The following is a 20861-nucleotide window of genomic DNA, read 5'->3' on the forward strand; positions in this document are numbered from 1 at the left end:
ATGTGGAATCGATATGGGTAGAGCTGCGAAACACTAAGGGGCAGAAAACGCTAGTGGGAGTTGTGTACAGGCCACCTAACAGTAGTAGCGGAGTTGGGGATGGCATCAAACAGGAAATTAGAAATGCGTGCAACAAAGGTAAAACAGTTATAATGGGTGACTTCAATCTACATATAGATTGGGTGAATCAAATTGGCAAGGGTGCTGAGGAAGAGGATTTCTTGGAATGTATGCGGGATAGTTTTCTAAACCAACATGTAGAGGAACCAACGAGAGAGCAGGCTATTCCAGATTGGGTATTGAGTAATGAGGAAGGGTTAGTTAGCAGTCTTGTTGTGCGTGGCCCCTTGGGCAAGAGTGACCATAATAACCACAACAATTGTTCATCCCAGTTTGGCAAAAGAATAAATCAGGGAAGGTAGTGCATCCGTGGTTAACAAGGGAAATCAGGGATAGTATCAAAACATAAGATGAAGCGTACAAATTAGCCAGAAAAAGCAGCCTACCAGGGGACTGGGACACATTCAGAGTCCAGCAGAGGAGGACAAAGGGCTTAATTAGGAAAGGGAAAATAGATTATGAAAGAAAACTGGCAGGGAACATAAAAACGGACTGCAAAAGCTTTTATAGTTGTGAAGAGAAAAAGATTAGTTAAAACAAATGTAGGTCCCTTGCAGTCAGAAACGGGTGAATTGATCATGGGGAACAAGGACATGGCGGACCAATTGAATAACTACTTTGGTTCTGTCTTCACTAAGGAAGACATAAATAATCTGCCGGAAATAACAGGGGACCGGGGGTCAAATGAGATGGAGGAACTGAGTGAAATCCATGTTAGCCGGGAAGTGGTGTTAGGTAAATTGAATGGATTAAAGGCCGATAAATCCCCAGGGCCAGATAGGCTGCATCCCAGAGTACTTAAGGAAGTAGCCCCAGAAATAGTGGATGCATTAGTGATAATTTTTCAAAACTCTTTAGATTCTGGAGTAGTTCCTGAGGATTGGAGGGTAGCTAATGTAACCACACTTTTTAAAAAGGGAGGGAGAGAGAAAACAGGGAATTACAGACCAGTTAGTCTAACGTCGGTAGTGGGGAAACTGCTAGAATCAGTTATTAAAGATGGGATAGCAGCACATTTGGAAAGTGGTGAAATCATTGGACAAAGTCAGCATGGATTTATGAAAGGTAAATCATGTCTGACGAATCTTATAGAATTTTTCGAGGATGTAACTAGTAGAGTGGATAAGGGAGAACCAGTGGATGTGTTATATTTGTACTTTCAGAAGGCTTTCTACAAGGTCCCACATAAGAGATTAGTATACAAACTTAAAGCACACGGTATTGGGGGTTCAGTATTGATGTGGATAGAGAACTGGCTGGCAGACAGGAAGCAAAGAGAAGGAGTAAACGGGTCCTTTTCACAATGGCAGGCGCACCGTGGGGTACCGCAAGGCCAGTGCTGGGACCCCAGCTATTTACGATATATATTAATGATTTGGACGAGGGAATTGAATGCAACATCTCCAAGTTTGCGGATGGCACGAAGCTGGGGGGCAGTGTTAGCTGTGTGGAGGATGCTAGGAGGCTGCAAGGTGACTTGGATAGGCTGGGTGAGTGGGCAAATGCATGGCAGATGCAGTATAATGTGGATAAATGTGAGGTTATCCACTTTGGTGGCAAAAACAGGAAAGTAGACTATTATCTGAATGGTGGCCGATTAGGAAAGGGGGAGATGCAATGAGACCTGGGTGTCATGGTACACCAGTCATTAAAAGTAGGCATGCAGGTGCAGCAGGCAGTGAAGGCGAATGGTATGTTAGCATTAATAGGCAAAGGATTTGAGTATAGGAGCAGGGAGGTTCTACTGCAGTTGTACAGGGTCTTGGTGAGACCACACCTGGAGTATTGCATACAGTTTTGGTCTCATAATCTGAGGAAATACATTCTTGCCATAGAGGGAGTACAGAGAAGGTTCACCAGACTGATTCCTGGGATATCAGGACTTTCATATGAAGAAAGACTGGATAGACTCGGTTTGTACTCGCTAGAATTTAGAAGAGTGAGGGGGGTTTCTTATAGAAACTTACAAAATTCTTAAGGGGTTGGACAGGCTAGATGCAGGAAGATTGTTCCCGATGTTGGGGAAGTCCAGAACAAGGGGTCACAGTTTAAGGATAAGTGGGCAATCTTTTAGGACCGAGATGAGGAAAACATTTTTCACACAGAGAGTGGTGAATCTGGGGAATTCTCTGCCACAGAAGGTAGTTTAGGCCAGTTCATTGGCTATATTTAAGAGGGAGTTAAATGTGGCCCTTGTGGCTAAAGGGATCAGGGGGTATGGAGAGAAGGCAGGTACAGGATACTGAGTTGGATGATCAGCTATGATCATATTGAATGGCGGTGCAGGCTCAAAGGGCCGAATGGCCTACTCCTGCACCTATTTTCTATGCTTCTATGTTTCTATTTAAACAGTTTCCATGTTCAAAACTGAACCAGAAAGCTTTTGAACAAAGTATGCCAGATTCACACATTATTTAATTATATGCAGTATTGTTGACACCATGGTTGCAAGTTTGGCCATGCTGTCAGTGGCATTTATCAACTATGGCTCAGGCTATCAGTAGGAAGTTGAACTCAATGATTCCACGTCAAAGGTTCAAAGGTTCTTTATTAGTCACATACACCAATTGCCATAGTGAAATGTGTAATGCGAATAAACTTGGTCTCTCCACTAATTAACACTACAGCACAAACACCCTTAATACAACAAAATGGGATTCGCCAGTATAACAAGAAAAAAAAACTGCAGAACAGCTGACATTTGGATGAAATAAAGGGCAGTCTCCTCAATCTAGCTGGTACACGGCCTGGGAGGGATCAATGCTGTTGAAATGGGGACACTTGCATTCGAGAACTCACGTTACCTGGATACACTCAAATATGAAGGGAGTTAGATGTGGCCCTTGTGGCTAAAGGGATCAGGGGGTATGGAGAGAAGGCAGGTACAGGATACTGAGTTGGATGATCAGCTATGATCATATTGAATGGCGGTGCAGGCTCAAAGGGCCGAATGGCCTACTCCTGCACCTATTTTCTATGCTTCTATGTTTCTATTTAAACAGTTTCCATGTTCAAAACTGAACCAGAAGGCTTTTGAACAAAGTATGTCAGATTCACACATTATTTAATTATATGCAGTATTGTTGACACCATGGTTGCAGTTTGGCCATGCTGTCAGTGGCATTTATCAACTATGGCTCAGGCTATCAGTAGGAAGTTGAACTCAATGATTCCACGTCAAAGGTTCAAAGGTTCTTTATTAGTCACGTACACCAATTGCCATAGTGAAATGTGTAATGCGAATAAACTTGGTCTCTCCACTAATTAACACTACAGCACAAACATCATTAATACAACAAAATGGGATTCGCCAGTATAACAAGAAAAAAAAACTGCAGAACAGCTGACATTTGGATGAAATAAAGGGCAGTCTCCTCAATCTAGCTGGTACACGGCCTGGGAGGGATCAATGCTGTTGAAATGGGGACACTTGCATTCGAGAACTCACGTTACCTGGATACACTCAAATATGAAGTTAGAAAAAAATGCACATGAACAGTTAGTAACTCCTTACATTAACTATCTCTCATCAAAGATTGGCTGCTATGCTGAATGTTTTAACATTGTTTTTAATTTTAATGTATTCAAGAGCAGGATTCACCCACCTCCTTTGCAATCTTCTTTACAGAACAGTAATCACGAACATGTCAAGTTGTCTCCGATACTAGCATTGCAGAAACTTGCAGGATTAACATATTTTAACCCTTCCTTCGTTCAGAAAAATACCTCAAATCTATCCAAATTGCGTTGAAGGATTTTGATAAGTTTAAAAATTTGAAGATTTCTATTACACTTCCACTTAATCTTTGTTTGTGAAATTTTCTTTTCTACATATGATTAAATAAGGCCATATTTTCCCCCAATTATAATCACAGCATTTCTATCACATGCTATGAGAACGATTATTTGAGAAACTATGGACTTGAACTAAGTTCTCAACAGCAAATTCCATTTTAGTTATTTGTTCCTGCATTGCACTTTTAAATCTGGCCATGACTGCCCCAACCTGTTCACATTTAAACAGTACAGATGGGTATACCATACATAGTACTTGCACAATTCTAATTTTGTTTTTTTTCTTGCCACAAAGATAATTGAAAATTAAAATGGCTTGAATAATGAAATTTCAGAGTTGCCGTTTGTGCTCAAAATTAATTAGCATTATATCTTGGGCCAGTCTTTCTTTTGCTCCACTAAACAAATAGGAAATGTTCAAAACCAGAGTTCAGGTGTGACTAGAATGTTTGAAAAGTTAGATAAACGAAGGTCAAAAACATTCCAAGTGGCAAACAGTGACACAGTTTCCACTTGCTAAAAGTAGAGATATATATCTCCTGTCAAACATGGTGACTACACATCGGTAAATACCTTGGAACCATATCCTGTGGCTGTCTGCTGACAATTCCTTTCATAAATGATAATAGTCATAGGCTTTTCTAGTCATAAAGAAAACAGGAGGTGATATAGTTTAGTGTACTTGGGCTGCCAAATGATGGAAGGCACAATATTTATTTGCTGCACGCATCCTAGAGATGAATTTAGATAAAGTCAACTTAAGGACAAATTGTTGGGTGAACCCTTATGAAACTGACTGGAATTTTTTTTAAGACATGTCATATTAGTGATAATCACAGCAATTAGTTTAATCTTAGTCACCGATGAACCGGATTTTAGTACACTTATGCCAAGATATCTGTACCTAGCATTTTGCAACAATAATAGTCCCCTGGGTATTTCTATGAAGCTGTTAGCCTTCATACTACCAAAAAGGTAGGTAAAATTATTTCATTTCATTTTGATTTAAAGCCACAAAGGAGGAGAAATGTTCACTTGGTATTACTGGGTTAGGAGAAGCTTCATGCCAAGTCCAGGACAGTGAACTGAACCATTCCACACTCAGTTTCCCCATTAGGAGTTGTGCGGCACAGCAGCTGCAATCTGAAAAACAGTTTATCTAACAGCTGACAAATCTGGGGGTGGGGACTCTCCTGCTGCCGAAGTCTGTTAGGAGAGTATCTAGTCACTGACAGTCTAAGATCATTTGATGAAGGCTTGGTTGCTTTCAGGAAACTACACCCAGGGGCAAGCTGGAAGAAGCTGCCACTCACAAAAATATTGGTTGTATGCAGTTATTTGAATGCCACCATTCTCTACTCTACTCTTCTTCTAACATTAAAGTTTCGAGCTTGCTGGATTAAGAGATTCACTGCAAGTTGATAAGACACAAAATGCTAGAGTAACTCAGCAGGACAGGCAGCATCTCTGGAGAGAAGGAATTTCTCCAGAGATGCTGCCTGTCCCTCGTAAGTTATTCCAACATTTTGTGTCTATCTTCGGTGTAAACCAGCATCTGTAGTTCCTTCCTACACTGCAAGTTGGTTGGATTTGCTGTAAATTATGTCTGGACGTACAGCTGCTTCATCCCCACATCCCATTTTCTAAAGACAGAGGCATTTATTTTTCTAAAGAAATCCAGCAAAAATGCAATTACTGAAATTTGTAGTATTTTAAAAGGGTTCTACTTGTTCGCTGAACAGCTTCCTTCTACCTCCACAGCAGTTACAATTTAAAAACAAACATGTCAGAAAGTAGTGAGATATTTTCGTAACGATTGTCATCTGGCTTTCACGTGTGAGCAGCTTTTCTGCAGATTGTTTCCCTTCATTTCGCACAATCACTCTCTGCTTTGCATATGCCTTAAGATCTCCTTCAGTTGAAAGAGTTCCTCTGTAGGCAATCTTTAATCTCGAGATATTAAAGAGCACTTACCCTAGCTGATATCAAACACTGAATGCAAGGGACTTCAGTTGTACATGCAGGGTTTTGAGAAACTTTAGAGTTCAGATGACACAATCTCTGTTGACCATGCACTGCAAATAGCTCGGTATGTGGTATACGCACACAACACTTGTTCAATGTTCTATTAGATTTCAGATTCTATCATTTATAATTGCTTAACTGCAAAACATCAAAAACAAGGGACAAATTATATACTATTTAATAGCTTTTGAAGTTCTCCTCCTATAAATTAATTCACAAACTTTGTGGGACAATTGGACTTGGTCAATTCTATATACCTGTCTCCTGCCAACCTGTATTATCCCACATTAGCTACTGTACAAATTATATTTATTTACATCTATGTTGGCATCATTGGTACTTATTGCAGTTGAGGAGGTGGTGACATGGCAGTCCATGTATTGCCTGTCCCCTATGTGGGCTAGTCAGGCAGGGCAATCGAAGAGAGAAAAAAAAAATAGGATGACAGGCAACAAATAGCCGGTTTAGTTTAGATACAGCATGGAACCAGATCCTTCTGTCCATCTAATCAATGTCAACAGCGATCACCCGCACACTGATTTAAGGAAGCCAATTAACCTACAAACCTGCATGTCTTTGAAATGTGGGAGGAAACCGGAACACCCGGAGAAAACCCATACGTTCACAGTGAGAATGTACAAACTGCATACAGGCAGCATCCAAGGTCAGGATTGGACGTAGGTCTCTGACGCTGTAAGGCAGCAACTCCACCACTGCGTCACAGTGCCGCTCAAACATTTTAACAAAAAGTGATCAAAAGTTGCATAATTCAATGTGTTCTGCTGACTGCAAAACAAAGGAATTTTACATTTCCAACTCATAATTGCAGGCAGCTTTGACAATTTGCAGCCAGTGATGTTCCTCTCATGTGTCTGCTGCTCTTACTTGATGATAGAGGTCAAAGATTTAGGAGATGCTGTCAGAGTTGCCAGGCAAGGAACTGCATTTTGCAACCACATTGCCACTGATATATAGAGGGAACATATGTTTAGAGCAGTGGATGAAGCACTAATCCAATGGGTTGTTTTCCCTTGAATGGTCTCAAGGCTTGAATGCAACTGTAGCTGCATTCATCCAATGACCATATCCCAACACACTACTTCCCCAAGTGCACCTGACTTCTAACCTGCTTCTGTTACCAAATATTAGTGGCTGGCTGCACTGACCTCTGAGCAATAACAATCTAGGCAACCATTTGGCCCATCAAGTCTGGGCTGGATCTCAGAGTACTCCATCAGTCTGCTTCCCCAATTCAAATATTTTCCCCCAACTCCCCCTTGCCCCAACTCCCCCAAGGAAGATATATAGGCAAATTATCAAACAGCAAGAGGAAACAAGAGCATTTGGAGGAAACTGATTAAAAAAAACGTCTAAACTCAGACATGTTTCTATGGTGCGTCGTACCACACACTAACTACTGCACCATTGGGCCACCCTTATGAGATCAGGGTAGGGGAGGGAAGAAAGTTGATTGAATAAACACCAATTGCCACTTTATAACATGTGCCTGCAGATTTTCTGGGTCTTGCTGGGTCAAGAAGGCATGAACTACATTTACCATGGATGGGTTACCAAAATCAAAAACTGACATTCAGAAAATATCCTATTCTGACCATGTGATGGCAGGAAACTTGGGCATCGTTAACACAGCAGATTGGGCCCAAAACATTGCTCAGAGGAACTTCTTGCAATAATGTCCCAAGGGTGGGTGATTAACAAATCCCAATGTGTGCAAGTTTTGATTCCACTGACTGGAATGTATTTCTCCCTGACGTATGACTTGAAATCCTTCACGATTCCTTGGTGCCACACTCAATCAAATGTTTCCGTAATGCCAAGAGCAGTTTCTCATTTCATAAATTTAGCAGCTTTTCATTCCATGCTTGGGATCAGGAATCACGTAGTCCTGGTATTCCCAAACGGGATATATGCAAGTGCCACGAGACACAATTATCAACAATACCTTCCATATCTTTTGATAATAAACAATCGACTGATTAGGCAGTAATTTGCCAGATGTCCTGCTTTTTGTGGATAGAATATACCTAAGAAATAGCCAATAGTCATGTTGATGACATAATTGCAACTGTTTTGAAACAGCTCAGCTTGGCTAGTTCCAGAGCAAGACAAATGTGCAGGATCAACTAAAATGACAATTAGAAGGGTCCCAGAGTATTTTGGAAAGCAAAAACAAAGTGCTGATTCATGGTAAAAGTTGCACCTAATATAACACTCACCTAAAAAGAACATACTATATGCCATTTAACAAAGAACATTCATGAACTAGTCACCCAAACTAGTCAAATAGCTGGTAACCTATATTACATAAAAATCATTTGACATCCCAAAGGTCAATGAGATCCAAACCAACAGCATTAAATATTACTGAGATAGAGGCCACATTTCGAGACACAGGGTCAGAAACAAAGATTTTTAGCTGCACTGTCATTAGAGCAAAATTGGAAAGTTGATTTATACGGCACTTTACAACTTCAGATGATCCGTCTTTTTTTATTTAAACAAATATTGAAGCCTGTAATTATGTCAGTAGGAAACAGCCAATTTACACATAAATCTCCCATAAACAACACCAAGATGACAAGTAATATAGAAATTAATGCACAAAGCATTTGCAATAAGGTAGATGACTGAAGCATAAATAGAAGTGCATGGGTACGATCTGATAATAATTAAGACATGGTTACAAGGGATTAAAACTAGGAACTTAATATTGACTTTAAGGAAAGGGGAACAAGGTAAGTCTTAAAAGAAAAAGATATATTTGCAAGAGACACAATCTCGTCTCAGAAGTCTACTTGGATGAAATTAAAAACAGTAAAGGAAATGCAGCCCTGATAAGAATAGTGCTTAGACATCCAAGAAATGTAGGAAATGCAAGAATCAACAAAAATGCAAGAACAGTGCAATAATTATGAGACTGATCGTCATGATTAGATAATTACATTGGAAAGGGCAACTATGAGAACAAATTCAGAGTGCTTTACAGATAGCTTCTTAAAGCAATATCCTGTGGCTAGACCGAGAAAACAAGCTAATTTCAAAGTAATAGGAAAGGAGACAGGTTTAATAAATTACATCAGTGGACCTCCTACGTAGCAGTGATCATAGATGAACTTGAAATGAATCAAAAGATTGGCACAAAAAATGTCAGGTAAGCAGTGGCAGACATTTAAGGAGATAATTCATTGCACTTAGCAAAAACGTATCCTAGTGTGGAAAGGTTCCGAAGAGATGGATGAATCAACAATGGAACCAAGTTCAAGAATATTTAAGTTGAAAGAGACAGAGCTGTTGGTGGATCTGAAGACTGTTGGATTCTGAATGTATCGCAAAGGGCAAAAGAAAATCAAGAAAATCAACTAACGGCAAAATAGAAAGGAAGGCCACTATCTTTAGCACCATCACTGACTTCATCCACTCCGGCTCCCGGCCTCCTGCCCCCCCCCCCCCCCCCCCCCCCCCGAGCCTCCAAACTCATCGTTCCCCAGCCCCGCACGGCCCAATTTTACCTTCTCCCCAAAATCCACAAACCTGACTGTCCAGGTAGACCCACTGTCTCTGCCTGTTCGTGCCCTACCGAACTTATTTCCACATACCATGACTCCATCCTATCCCCTTAAATTCTTAAATCCCTCCTAACCTATGTTCAAGACACCTCAGACACTCTCCGTCGTCTCCGGGCATTACATTCTCTAGGCCCCCATCTTCACCATGGACGTCCAGTCACTCTACACCTCCATCCCCCACCAGGATGGTCTCAAAGCCCTCCGGTTCTTCCTTGGCCGGAGAATCAACCTATACCCGTCCACTGATACTCTACCGGAGTTGGTCCTTACCCTCAATAACCTCGCTTGACTCTTCCCATTTCCTCCAAATACAAGGCGTAGCTATGGGCACGCGCATGGGCCCCAGCTATGCCTGCCTCTTTGTCGGGTACATCGAACAATCCTTGTTCGAGGCGTACCAGGACCCCCATCCCCGACCTCTACCTCCGCTACATCGACGATTACTTTGGTGCTACCTCCTGCACCCACACACAACTAACTGACTTCATCCGCTTCACCACTAACTTCCATCCGGCACTCAAACACACCTGGACCATTTCCGACACTTCCCTACCATTTCTTGACCTCACTATCTCCATCGCAGGTGATAGACTTCTGACCGACATCCACTATAAACCCACTGACTCCCATGGCTATCTTGACTACTCTTCTTCCCACCCTGCTTCCTGTAAGATCTCCATCCCCTACTCCCAATTCCTCCGTCTACGCCGCATCTGCTCCCAGGATGAGGCGTTTCACACCAGGGCATCGGAAATGTCCTCATTCTTCAGGGAACGGGGGTTCCCCTCCCCTACTATAGATGAGGCTCTCATCAGGGTCTCTTCAATTCCCTGTAACGCTGCTCTCTCTCCCCATCCCCCCCACTCGTAACAAGGGCAGAGTCCCCCTAGTCCTTACCTTTCACCCCACTAACCGTCACATACAACAAATAGTTCCCCGTCATTTTCGCCACCTTCAACGTGACCCCACCACTCGCCACATCTCCCCCGTCTGCTTTCCGCAAAGACCGCTCCCTCCGTAACTCCCTGGTCAATTCTTCCTTCCCGCCCGCACCACCCCCTCCCCGGGCACTTTCCCTTGCAACCGCAAGAGATGCTACACTTGTCGCTTTACCTCCCCCCTCGACTCCATTCAAGGACCCAAGCAGTCGTTCCAGGTGCGACAGAGGTTCACCTGCATCTCCTCCAACCTCATATATTGCATCCGCTGCTCTAGATGTCAGCTGATCTACATCGGTGAGACCAAGCGCAGGCTTGGCGCTCGTTTTGCCGAACACCTCGCCTCGGTCCTCATTAACCAACCTGATCTCCCGGTGGCTCAGCACTTCAACTCCCCCTCCCATTCCGAATCCGACCTCTCTGTCCTGGGCCTCCTCCATGGCCAGAGAGAGCACCATCGGAAATTGGAGAAGCAGCACCTCATATTCTGCTTGGGCAGTCTGCACCCTAGCGGCATAAACATTGAATTCTCCAATTTCCGGTAGCCCTTGCCGTCTCCTCCCCTTCTCAGCTCTCCCTCAGCCCTTGGGCTCCTTCTCTTCCTTTTTCCTTTCTTTTCCCCACCCTACATCGGTCTGAAGAAGGGTTTTGACCCGAAATGTTGCCCATTTCCTTCGCTCCATAGATGCTGCTGCACCCGCTGAGTTTCTCCAGCACTTTTGTCTACCTTCGATTTTCCAGCATCTGCAGTTCCTTCTTAAACAGAAACGGCGCGACTCACAAGTTGCAGCGGCCCCTACAGCCTGTCTGTCTTTTTTTAATTTTGTGTCTAGTTAAATGTAGTGTTGGTGTTTTTTAATACTGGTTTTAAATGTGTATATGTGGGGGGCGGGGGGAAGGGGGAAACCGTTTAAAATCTCTTCCCTGTCCGGGAGACCGACCTTTTCCCTGTCGGGTCTCCGTTGTCGTTGGGGCCTAGCACCGTGGAGCGGCCTCCAACCTGAATGACCCGGGGGCTCGGGAGACTGCGGACTACTCACCATCGTGGGGCTGGCCGGCCTCGGAGCGTGGGCAGCGGCGGTGACTCGCCGCTGCGACTCGACTCCTGGGGCTTGGAGGCTCCAGCAACGCAGCCGCAGGTCCGGTGGACTGTCGGGACATCGGGAGCTCGCGGGTCCGGTTGAGGAGACCGCTTCGCGGAGCTCCCGCAACGCGACTTCTCCAGCCCGTGTCGCGAGGTTGGAACGACCCGGAACGGGGCCGTACATCGCCCGGCACGGCTTCATGGCCGTGGGACATTCCAGCACCCGCCGGGGGCCCCAACATTGTGACTTTTAGACCGGGAGCGGGGCCGTAAATCGCCCGGCACGGCCTAAAATGGCCGTGGGACTTATCATCGCCCGCCTGGGGCTTGGACATCGGGAGAGACATGGAGAACAGGGGAGAGAAAATACTTTACCTTCCATCACAGTGGGTTCACTGTGATGGATGTTTGTGTGAATTACATTGTGTGTATGTCTGTAGGAAATTGTCTTTGTTTGTATGGCTGTGGAAACGGAATTTCGTTTGAGCCTCACTGAGGCTCAAATGACAATAAATATTGTATTGTATTGTAATATACGTTCCTTTCAGAGATCCAAGTGAACATCAGCTTTTAACAATGAGGGCGGGGAAAAGAGTTTTAGGGAACAGGATGACAGAAAATTGGGCGGCATATCAAGGTGCCCTGAAACAAATACTTTACAGAGTGACACTGGAGCAATGAAGCAAAATGTGGGAAAATATGAAGTTCATTTTGGAAGTACAAAAGAATCAAATATTATTTAGATGAAAAATTTCAGAAATTTGCATTCCACAAGTGATTTTGGGCTTCTTGTGCATGAAACACATAAGAAGGTGCACGTACTGCAGGTAACAAGGAAACGTTGCTATTATATTAAGGGGGCGGAAGTATAAAATTGGCAAATGCTTGCTGCAACTGTAAAGAAACTAGTGATCTCACATCTAGAATAGCGTGAACTGTGATCTTCCTATTAATGGAAAGGTATCTTCACTATCTCCAATGAAATTTTTAACTTGGACGCCCTCAGATATGGAAGGATCGCCCCACAAGGTTAAACAAGTTGTGACGCTATTCATTAAAGTTTGGAAGTATGTTTAATTTTTCCTGGAACAAAAGATTTAGAGAGTTGGCATGTAAATGCTGAGGGGATACTTCTCATGAGAGAGGCCAGAATCGAAGCTTTAAAGGGGCAAGTGAAACTATATTAAATGGGTATCTTGGTTGGTATGGATGAGTTGTGACAAAGTAATACAGCACAGAAACATGCCCTATGATATCATTTCAGATTAAGGATTCTGAATAATTACAGTAAGCCACGATTCTACTTATGGGCAGATAGTTTGGGAGTCTGAAGGAACTATTCTGGTTCCTATTACTTATGGTCTTATTGCAGTAATTATTGGACACAATCTCCTGCCACATTGGTACTGTGGTATTAAAACTCTAGTACAGACCATGGAGGATTAGACTTTCAGCAAGGGTGCAAATATTACAGGATTTAATGGCAACCCTACATACTTGTGTAACAAAGTTAAACAATGGATCCAACTTCAACTCCGTCTCCCATTCCGAATCCAACCTTTCTGTCCTGGGCCTCTTCCATGGCCAGAGCGAGTCCCACTGCAAAATGGAGGAGCAGCACCTCATATTTCACTTGGGTAGTTTACACCCCAGCGGTATGAACACTGACTTCTCCAATTTCAGGTACTTGCTTTCTCCCTCCTTCCCCTCCCCAGCTCTCCCACAGCCTACTGTCTCCGCCTCTTCCTTTCTTCTTCCTGCCCCCCCCCCCATCAGTCTGAAGAAGGGTCTCAACCCGAAACGCCACCTATTCCTTTGCTCCATCGATGCTGCCTCACCTGCTGAGTTTCTCCAGCATTTTTGTCTACCTTCGATTTTTCCAGCATCTGCAGTTCTTTCTTAAACAATGAATCTAAAATGTTTGTTTTCTATTGCCAAAGTTGATTATTAGAAATAGTACAATTATAAAGCTAAATTACTAAATAGCTCAAATGTATGTATGTAACAATTATACATGGGTAGAATTACTATTTACTAGCATTTCAGATATCAGGCAAATGCATGATTTACTCATCCCATGAAGTATAAAAAAATTCCACATCGTCATACTGCCATACATCTTGTATGCAAACCTTGAACTCTAATTAATAAAAACAAAATGTGAAGAATTTGTTTCTCATTTAAAACAAAATAATTGCCAGTGTTAGTAAGCAAGTATTTTGCTTTTAAAAAAGTGGACATCGGAATGAGGCTTATGGATAGGGACTGCTCACTTTGGACATGATACGTGTCAGTGGTGAATGGGCAATTTTAAGATAAATTGGCAAGTTAAATAATTCAGGCCAAAAGACCATTTTTCAGGCATCATTTGCTGCCATTACCAATTTGACTAGAAGTTCAAAACTAAACATAGTTGGCATTTAACCACAATATCCATTTCTTCCAAAGAGGAAAATTAAAGCCCCAATTGTACAGCAATTCAAGAAAACTGAACGTTACTGCCACAACAACCTCCCTACCAGCTGTTAATATTCATGTGCCTGGTACATCTCAAACAAAAAAAGTTATCTCAGACTACTCAAATAAGGGTTGAACTCATGCAAGTCAAGTCTGTGTTTGATGTCAATTTTGAGCCATAGCTCACAGGAAAGATTCCAGGCAAAGAGCATGAACCCTGCAGATGACCCATCCCCAGTGTAGATGAAACAATCCAGCATCTACATTTACCAGCAGCTTGTCCACGTGAAGAAAATGAAGTCCATGTGAGATTTACGTGTGTGCAATGAAATGCAGGATATGCTTTCAGTTTGCTTTGACAATGGAGTCCAGTGATTCTCAGCATTATGCTTATTAATTGATGTGTTTAGTTAAATTTTATTTCTAACTTTTTGTTCTTCATTTTGAGTTTAAACACACTCTGAGCTAAAAGAAACGGGTTGTTAAAATGATCTTAACTGCGGGTAGAATGTTGTTTTCTTTAGGCTATGGCATGGACGCTATCAGCTCCTGGAATTGTGTTGTTCAATGAAGTCCAGAGGCTGCCATCAGTGACTGCCTGCTCCCTCTCAGGTGACCATTCTTGCAATTTTCAGTAGTGGGTCACCATTTACACATTATGTCTGACCTAATTTTCTATTTACACACAGGTATGGCATTTGTTATCATTCACAATGCTCATGACAAAGCGACAGCAGGTGATCTTAAACTGTTTTGCCATATTTCTCCACCCACGACCCCACCCCCTTTCCACCAGCCCTTCAACCACACTGCTGTTGGGGACAGTTAACTTAAGGGGCAATTCATAGACACCACATGGACTCGGGTAGCACAGGATATAAGTGAGACTGTAAAACCGTAAATTTACACAATTATTCCAGTGAAACGTTCTTGTCTCATGTCCTGATAACCTTGTGGAACATTCCTTCCAACAAAACACAGAACGCAAGTTCAACTGCTTTTTCAAAATGGAAAAAAATGTACGTAATATGTATTTCACTGATTTAGTGGTATATTTCCTGGTTGTCTATCTGGAAATTCCTCAAGATGCACAGCCTGTTTGATGGCTGTGGCCCACGATTGATGCCCAATAGAAACTGAAAGCTGAACGACAGGCCAATATCATTAAATTTATGACAACCCCCATGTTCTCCTCCTGACCATTTTAGTTAACAAAATCACCTTAAATATCATTGGAGAAATTAGAAGTCAATATGAACTCTTACCCAATGAATTGGGTTTGGTTACTGTCACAAATGGCTTTTGCCTTCTGATGCCTCCTTCAGCATGATACTCAAGGCCCGAGCAGGAAGCATTGAAAGTTGTTAATTTTGGTTACACCAAGACTAATAGTATTTCCACACTTCTTGATGTTTACCATTCATTGAAAGAAAGCTTGATCACGTTCCCCTTCTTTCAGGACCAAATCCAAAATATTAAAAGACCAATAGAGTGAAAGTGAAACAATTATGTTTGAAAAATGTATTTAAAAAACATACATGGAATAATCCCTTAAATTGAAGTCATCTTTCTACAATAGACAATAAGCACATTCCAGCAGAAACTAACAAGCCTCATCTGCTTGATACAATTTGTATTTGTAAACATTCCTTGGAATGTACACAACTCCACAATAATGGTCTGCTTAGGAAGAAAATTAAAATCCAACTAGGGCTGATCCAAACCCAGCCTGAATACATATAATTTTCCACACATGACCATTGCCATACATCTGAAATGTTATCAATTTTGTTTGATAATAAATATTTTAACAAAATATTATGCAAGGATGCAGCTGACGTCCAAGCAGATCGTCCTGATCTTATTGTGGTGCTGAGTTCGGCCACCACAGAAGGTCTTGACCCAAACTCATCTTTCTAATCAGTGTGTACAACAGACCCAAACCCAATCAGGTCGTGAGGCTTAATAGTGGATAGAAAGGAATTGTTTTTTTGTATTAAAAACTATGTCAGAATTGAGCACAAAAATTACAAAAGGACTAGACTGGCAGGAATGAAGAGAACATCTCAAATTGAAAATCTATATACTTGAAAGTCTGTCACAAGTGGGGAAGCAAGGGGAAAGTATGAATTGAATTGTGATAGATATATGGCCAACTTCATTGCTACCGTAGCTGGTACAAGATCCTCAAAGTAGATACATTTTCAAATTCAAGGCTCATTAAATTTTTTGGCAAGGAAATATCCATTCCTACGTCAACTACACCAAATCCACTGAAATATTGCATCAGAGATTCCTTCCGTCAGAAGTTCTATAATTCACTTACAAGGACATAGATTAGTATCAAGTAGAATATGCACCATATCTTAGTGTTCATAAAAGTTGAAAGGAGCAGTCCAAGGATGCAATATTGGCAACTTTGCAGAATGTTCTGAAAGCTATATGCACCCATATTGCTCTGATTGTCCGGCAAAAAATATGAATTATTTGATTGATTTGCAATACAAAGGTATTTAATCTAATACTGCAGCAATTAAAAATATTGCATCTGTTCAAAACAACATCCCAAAGGCTACAGAGAAATACTGATAAACATGTTAGCCGTCGCCCAAAACACATCAGTTGCATCCATTCAAAAGTTGACTGAGGGAAGAAGTCCAAGTGATCAATAAAGAGGAGAAGATGGTAAGAGTGCAAGAAAGACATTACTTGGTAGACCACTCCATACATTTACTACCCTCCACAGAAACAGAAAATAATTGAACCAATAATGCAGAACTTGGAGCCTAGTGCAGCCAAGTTCTGCAATACACTGGCATTAAGGGTGTTTTTTTTGTTTTTTTTAAAGAGCAAGGATGTTTTGGAGGTGTAAATGACCTTATGGATACAACAAAATGCAGATCAAAAAGGTTGAGAATTTTAGGTCCAAAACAAAACTGGGAAACAATATATGACAGCTAACCTAAATGAATGACATTTCATCATTTTAAAACCTGCACTTATAATTCCTGCATTTTCTGAATTATGGGTACTCACTAAAATAATTAAGTTGAGAGAGCTAGAATGATTGGAAAGACTGGGATTCACACATTTAAATGTTCTAAAAATATTAATATTTGACCTTGCAATCAGTGGAAATAAAAGCTTTCCGAGGAGGAGAGGTAGAGCACCTCTGGAGGAAATTTCAGGGTTCCTTGTCAACTGATAGAATAACCACCAAATGAAGGATGAAAAAGAGATTAAGAGAAATCTGGTTATTGCAAAAGCAGTAGTAAAGAACATGGAGGGCAAACCATTGGAGGATTAGATGAAAGGGGAAAAAAGCATTAGTTCAATGGATCTTGGTTATCAAGTGACAAGTATCACTTGACAAAAACAACAGTTCATCAATTTGCCTGGATCAACCAGTTTTAATCCATCTTGAAAAGGGAACTAAATCAAGACTCAAAAACCCAGACAAAGCATTTAACCAGTAGGGGAAAAAGGTGACATAAAACAGGCATTTTTAATTTTCATTCTGACATTAATGCAAGTCATTCCCAAATATTATCAAACAAAATGTGCAAGCAAATGATAAGCAGATCAAGAGGCAGGAGTAAGTTATAATGAAAAAATGTTGCTTGAAACAAACTTAATAACCCAAACCAAGACAGATCATCTTAATTAGTCTCAAGAAGGGTCTCGACCCTAAACGTCGCCCATTTCCTTCCTTCGCTCCATAGATGCTGCCTCACCTGCTGAGTTTCTCCAGCATTTTTGTCTACCGTCTTAATATACATGCACTTTCTTTTGTCAAAAATAATCGAAATTTCTGCCATTACATTAAAAAAAAAAAACCCTCAAGTGATTTCCAAATGTTAGGTTCAAGCACAATCCAATCCAAGGCCTTTTGTCAGGCCATGGTTACCATCTGAACTATCTGGCAGACAATATTCCAATGGAAACATGCTGGTTAAAATGCAGAATAAAAATAAACTTACAACACGAAATGGGTCACTATTTTTTCAATTCTTCCAATGATAAGAACGCAAACATTAAAGCCTGGATTTGACTTGCAATTCAAGCCAGTTGTCTAGATCTCCACCGAAATCAACAATTGAAGGAATCATTACCCAACGTCACATTTAAAAAAAAACTTTAAAGGATGACACATTTTCTCCAGGTCTCACTCGCCAGTGAGACAGGAAGAATGTAGATCGATTTTGAATTTGTTTGAAACTGACAGATTTGGAGAGAAACAATCCGCACATATGGAAACTCCCACAGCGAGTGTTCTCTGGCCAATTCACTAGATACATTCAAAAGAGAGTTAGAGCTCTTAGGGCTAGTGGAATCAAGGGATATGGGGAGAAGGCATGATCACATTGAATGGCAATGTTGGCTCGAAGAGCCGAACAGCCTACTCCTACACCTATTTTCTATGTATCTATGAGTGTTCACCAACCGTGAGTCCGAGAGGGGCACGGACAGGTCCACTCTCTCCGGTTCGCAGCTATTCGCCGAGGCCCAGTCATCTCCCACAGGCACCAAGGCCTAGGTCAACGGCTCCGGACAGCACCGTGACATTTGCCAATGGTGCTGGGCCCGGGACACCCTCCTTCCTCCCATCAAGGAGCAGAGGCACAGCTGCTCCCATTACCCCACTGCGACCCACCCACCAGCCGACCATGGGGTGGTGTGAAGGATCTGCTGAACGAGGAGGATGAAGAGGAATGGAGTTAGTTTTTTTTTTAATCACTCATCCTCCCTGACTCCACTCCCACAGTAGGGCTGGAGAAGGGGGTTGGAATGGAGGGAGGGAGACAGAGAAGGCGGGCTGGCAGACCCGACCATGGGGTGGGGTGGAGGTCTGCTGAATGAGGTGGAGGAAAGGGGGTTAGTATTAATTGTTAATAAAATTACTCGCTCTCCCTAAGCATTCCCACTACTGGGCTGGAGAAGGGGGTTGGAATGGAGGGAGAGGGAAGGAAGGGAGGGAGAGGGAAGGAAGGGAGGGAGGTGAGGGAGGGAGAAGGAAGGGAAAGATGAAGGGAATGAAGGAGGGAGGGAGGAAGAGGGGGAAGGAGATGGGGGGAAAGGAGGGAGGGGGAAAGGAGGGATGGGGAGGGGGAAAGGAGGGAGGGAGGGGGAAAGGAGGAAGGAGAGGGGGAGGAGGGAGAGGGGGAGGAGGGAGAGGGGGAGGAGGGAGGAGGGAGAGGGGGAAGAGGGAGAGAGGGAGAGGGAGAGAGAGAGAGAGAGAGAGAGAGAGAGAGAGAGGGAGGGTGGAAGAGGGGAAAGAAGGGAGGGTGGAAGAGGGGAAAGGAGGGAGGATGGAAGAGGGGAAAGGAGGGAGGGTGGAAGAGGGGGGAGGAGGGAGGGTGGAAGAGGGGGGAGGATGGAAGAGGGGGGAGGATGGAAGAGGGGGGAGGATGGAAGAGAGGGGAGGGTGGAAGAGGGGGGAGGAGGGAGGGTGGAAGAGGGTGGAGGAGGGAGGAAGAGGGGGAAGGACGGAGGGAGGTTGGAAGAGGGGGGAGGAAGTAGGTTGGGAGGGAAGGTGAAGGCCAGCCGACTGGCTGGCAGGCCCGAGGCCCTATATCCCACTCCCAGCAGCAAATGTCGCCCATGGCGGACAGATCGAGCGACAATTACGCCGGGAAGACCGGGGCGCTTTGCGAAAAGAAAGAGGAAACAAGAGAGAAAAGGCGAGAGCGAGCGAGCGAGCGAGCATGCAAGACAAGGCAGGCAGGCAGGCCGGGCGTGGCTGGGCCAGGCGCCGCTTACCTTGTGGATTCTTTTCAGAGCCATGTTGTGGTGTGTGTTTATGGTGTGTGCGGGGTTCGGGGCTGGTGGCTGCGGGTTTCTCCCCCTCTCTCACACACACAATAACAGGGTTGAAGGCGAACCCGGAAAAGCCGCCGAGTCCGCTCGGAGAAGCCGAGAAAATGGAAGGGACCGGCCGACCGAAAGTAGTCCCCGTGTAGCGCTCCGCCCGTCGCAGGGAGGAGGAGGGGGGGGGAGAGAAAGTAAACCCCCTGCCCGGGTACCCACCCGGTGTGTGTGTGTGGGGAAGCGTCTGCAGATGCTGGTGGAAGTAAACCCGAATCCACACCTCTCCAGAGATGCTGCCTGTCCCGCTGAGTTACGCCAGCATTTCGTGTCTATCCCCTGCTGCTCAATGCAGCCACTTCCTCAATCGCACCCTCCTCCCTCTCCCCTTTTTTTTGTTTGATCTGTGCGGCTGAGTTTTGTTATTGTTTGCGATAGTTTTTTTTAATTATCAAAATGCAGGCGTTGAGAATGGAGTTGGGGGGTTAGTGGGTGGGGGTTAGTGTTGTGTAGGGGGTTATTGGGGGGGTTTGTGTGGGGACTCTCCGTCTCCGGGAAGGAAGTGAGCGGCGGATCGTTACCGGTGAGTGATTCGGTTCGATTGTCTGCGCGGTCTCGCGACATGTCGAGGGGACGCGGCCCAGTGCGCAGGTGCAGTAACCCGGGCAGCCCGCGCGCCGCAAGTTGGTCTTTGCGGATCTTTGGTTGCGAGCGGCTCTTTGCAGCAACCACCGGGGCAACAGCTCCATGCAGCGGTCCTGTGCAGGTGGATGGTCGCCGTGCAGGTCCCGGGTGCGACTCCTTTGCAGCAGCCCTGTGCAGGTGGATGGTCGCCGCGCGGCTCCTTGCACTGCAAGTTGCAGGAGCTCCACTAGGACAGGGCGAATGGTCACTGTGCACGTCTGGGTAGCGGGCAGCAGATCATCTCTGGGAGCGTCTCCATGCAGCAGCTCCAGGACAGGCGGATCATCGCCGGCGAGCATCTACTTGCAGCAACTCACGGGAAGTGGTCCTGTGCAAAGAGCCCCCGCTATAGGATCTTTGGTCCTG

At 43.8% G+C, this 20861-nt stretch overlaps 1 protein-coding gene across 1 annotated transcript in view; it reads right to left on the bottom strand.

Annotated features, from left to right (window-relative positions):
- Positions 1 to 19990, bottom strand: part of ube2d2 (ubiquitin conjugating enzyme E2 D2) — a 38443-nt gene extending 18453 nt beyond the window's left edge. Inside the window, exon 1 of the mRNA XM_033029453.1 lies at positions 19767 to 19990. Within this exon, the coding sequence (XP_032885344.1) occupies positions 19767 to 19790 (24 nt within the window). The 5' untranslated portion in view covers positions 19791 to 19990. The remainder of the gene's footprint in view (positions 1 to 19766) is intronic.
- Positions 19991 to 20861: the final 871 nt, after the last annotated feature.

Source organism: Amblyraja radiata, chromosome 11 (assembly GCF_010909765.2).
Source record: "Amblyraja radiata isolate CabotCenter1 chromosome 11, sAmbRad1.1.pri, whole genome shotgun sequence".
In the NCBI taxonomy this organism is placed as follows: domain Eukaryota; kingdom Metazoa; phylum Chordata; class Chondrichthyes; order Rajiformes; family Rajidae; genus Amblyraja; species Amblyraja radiata.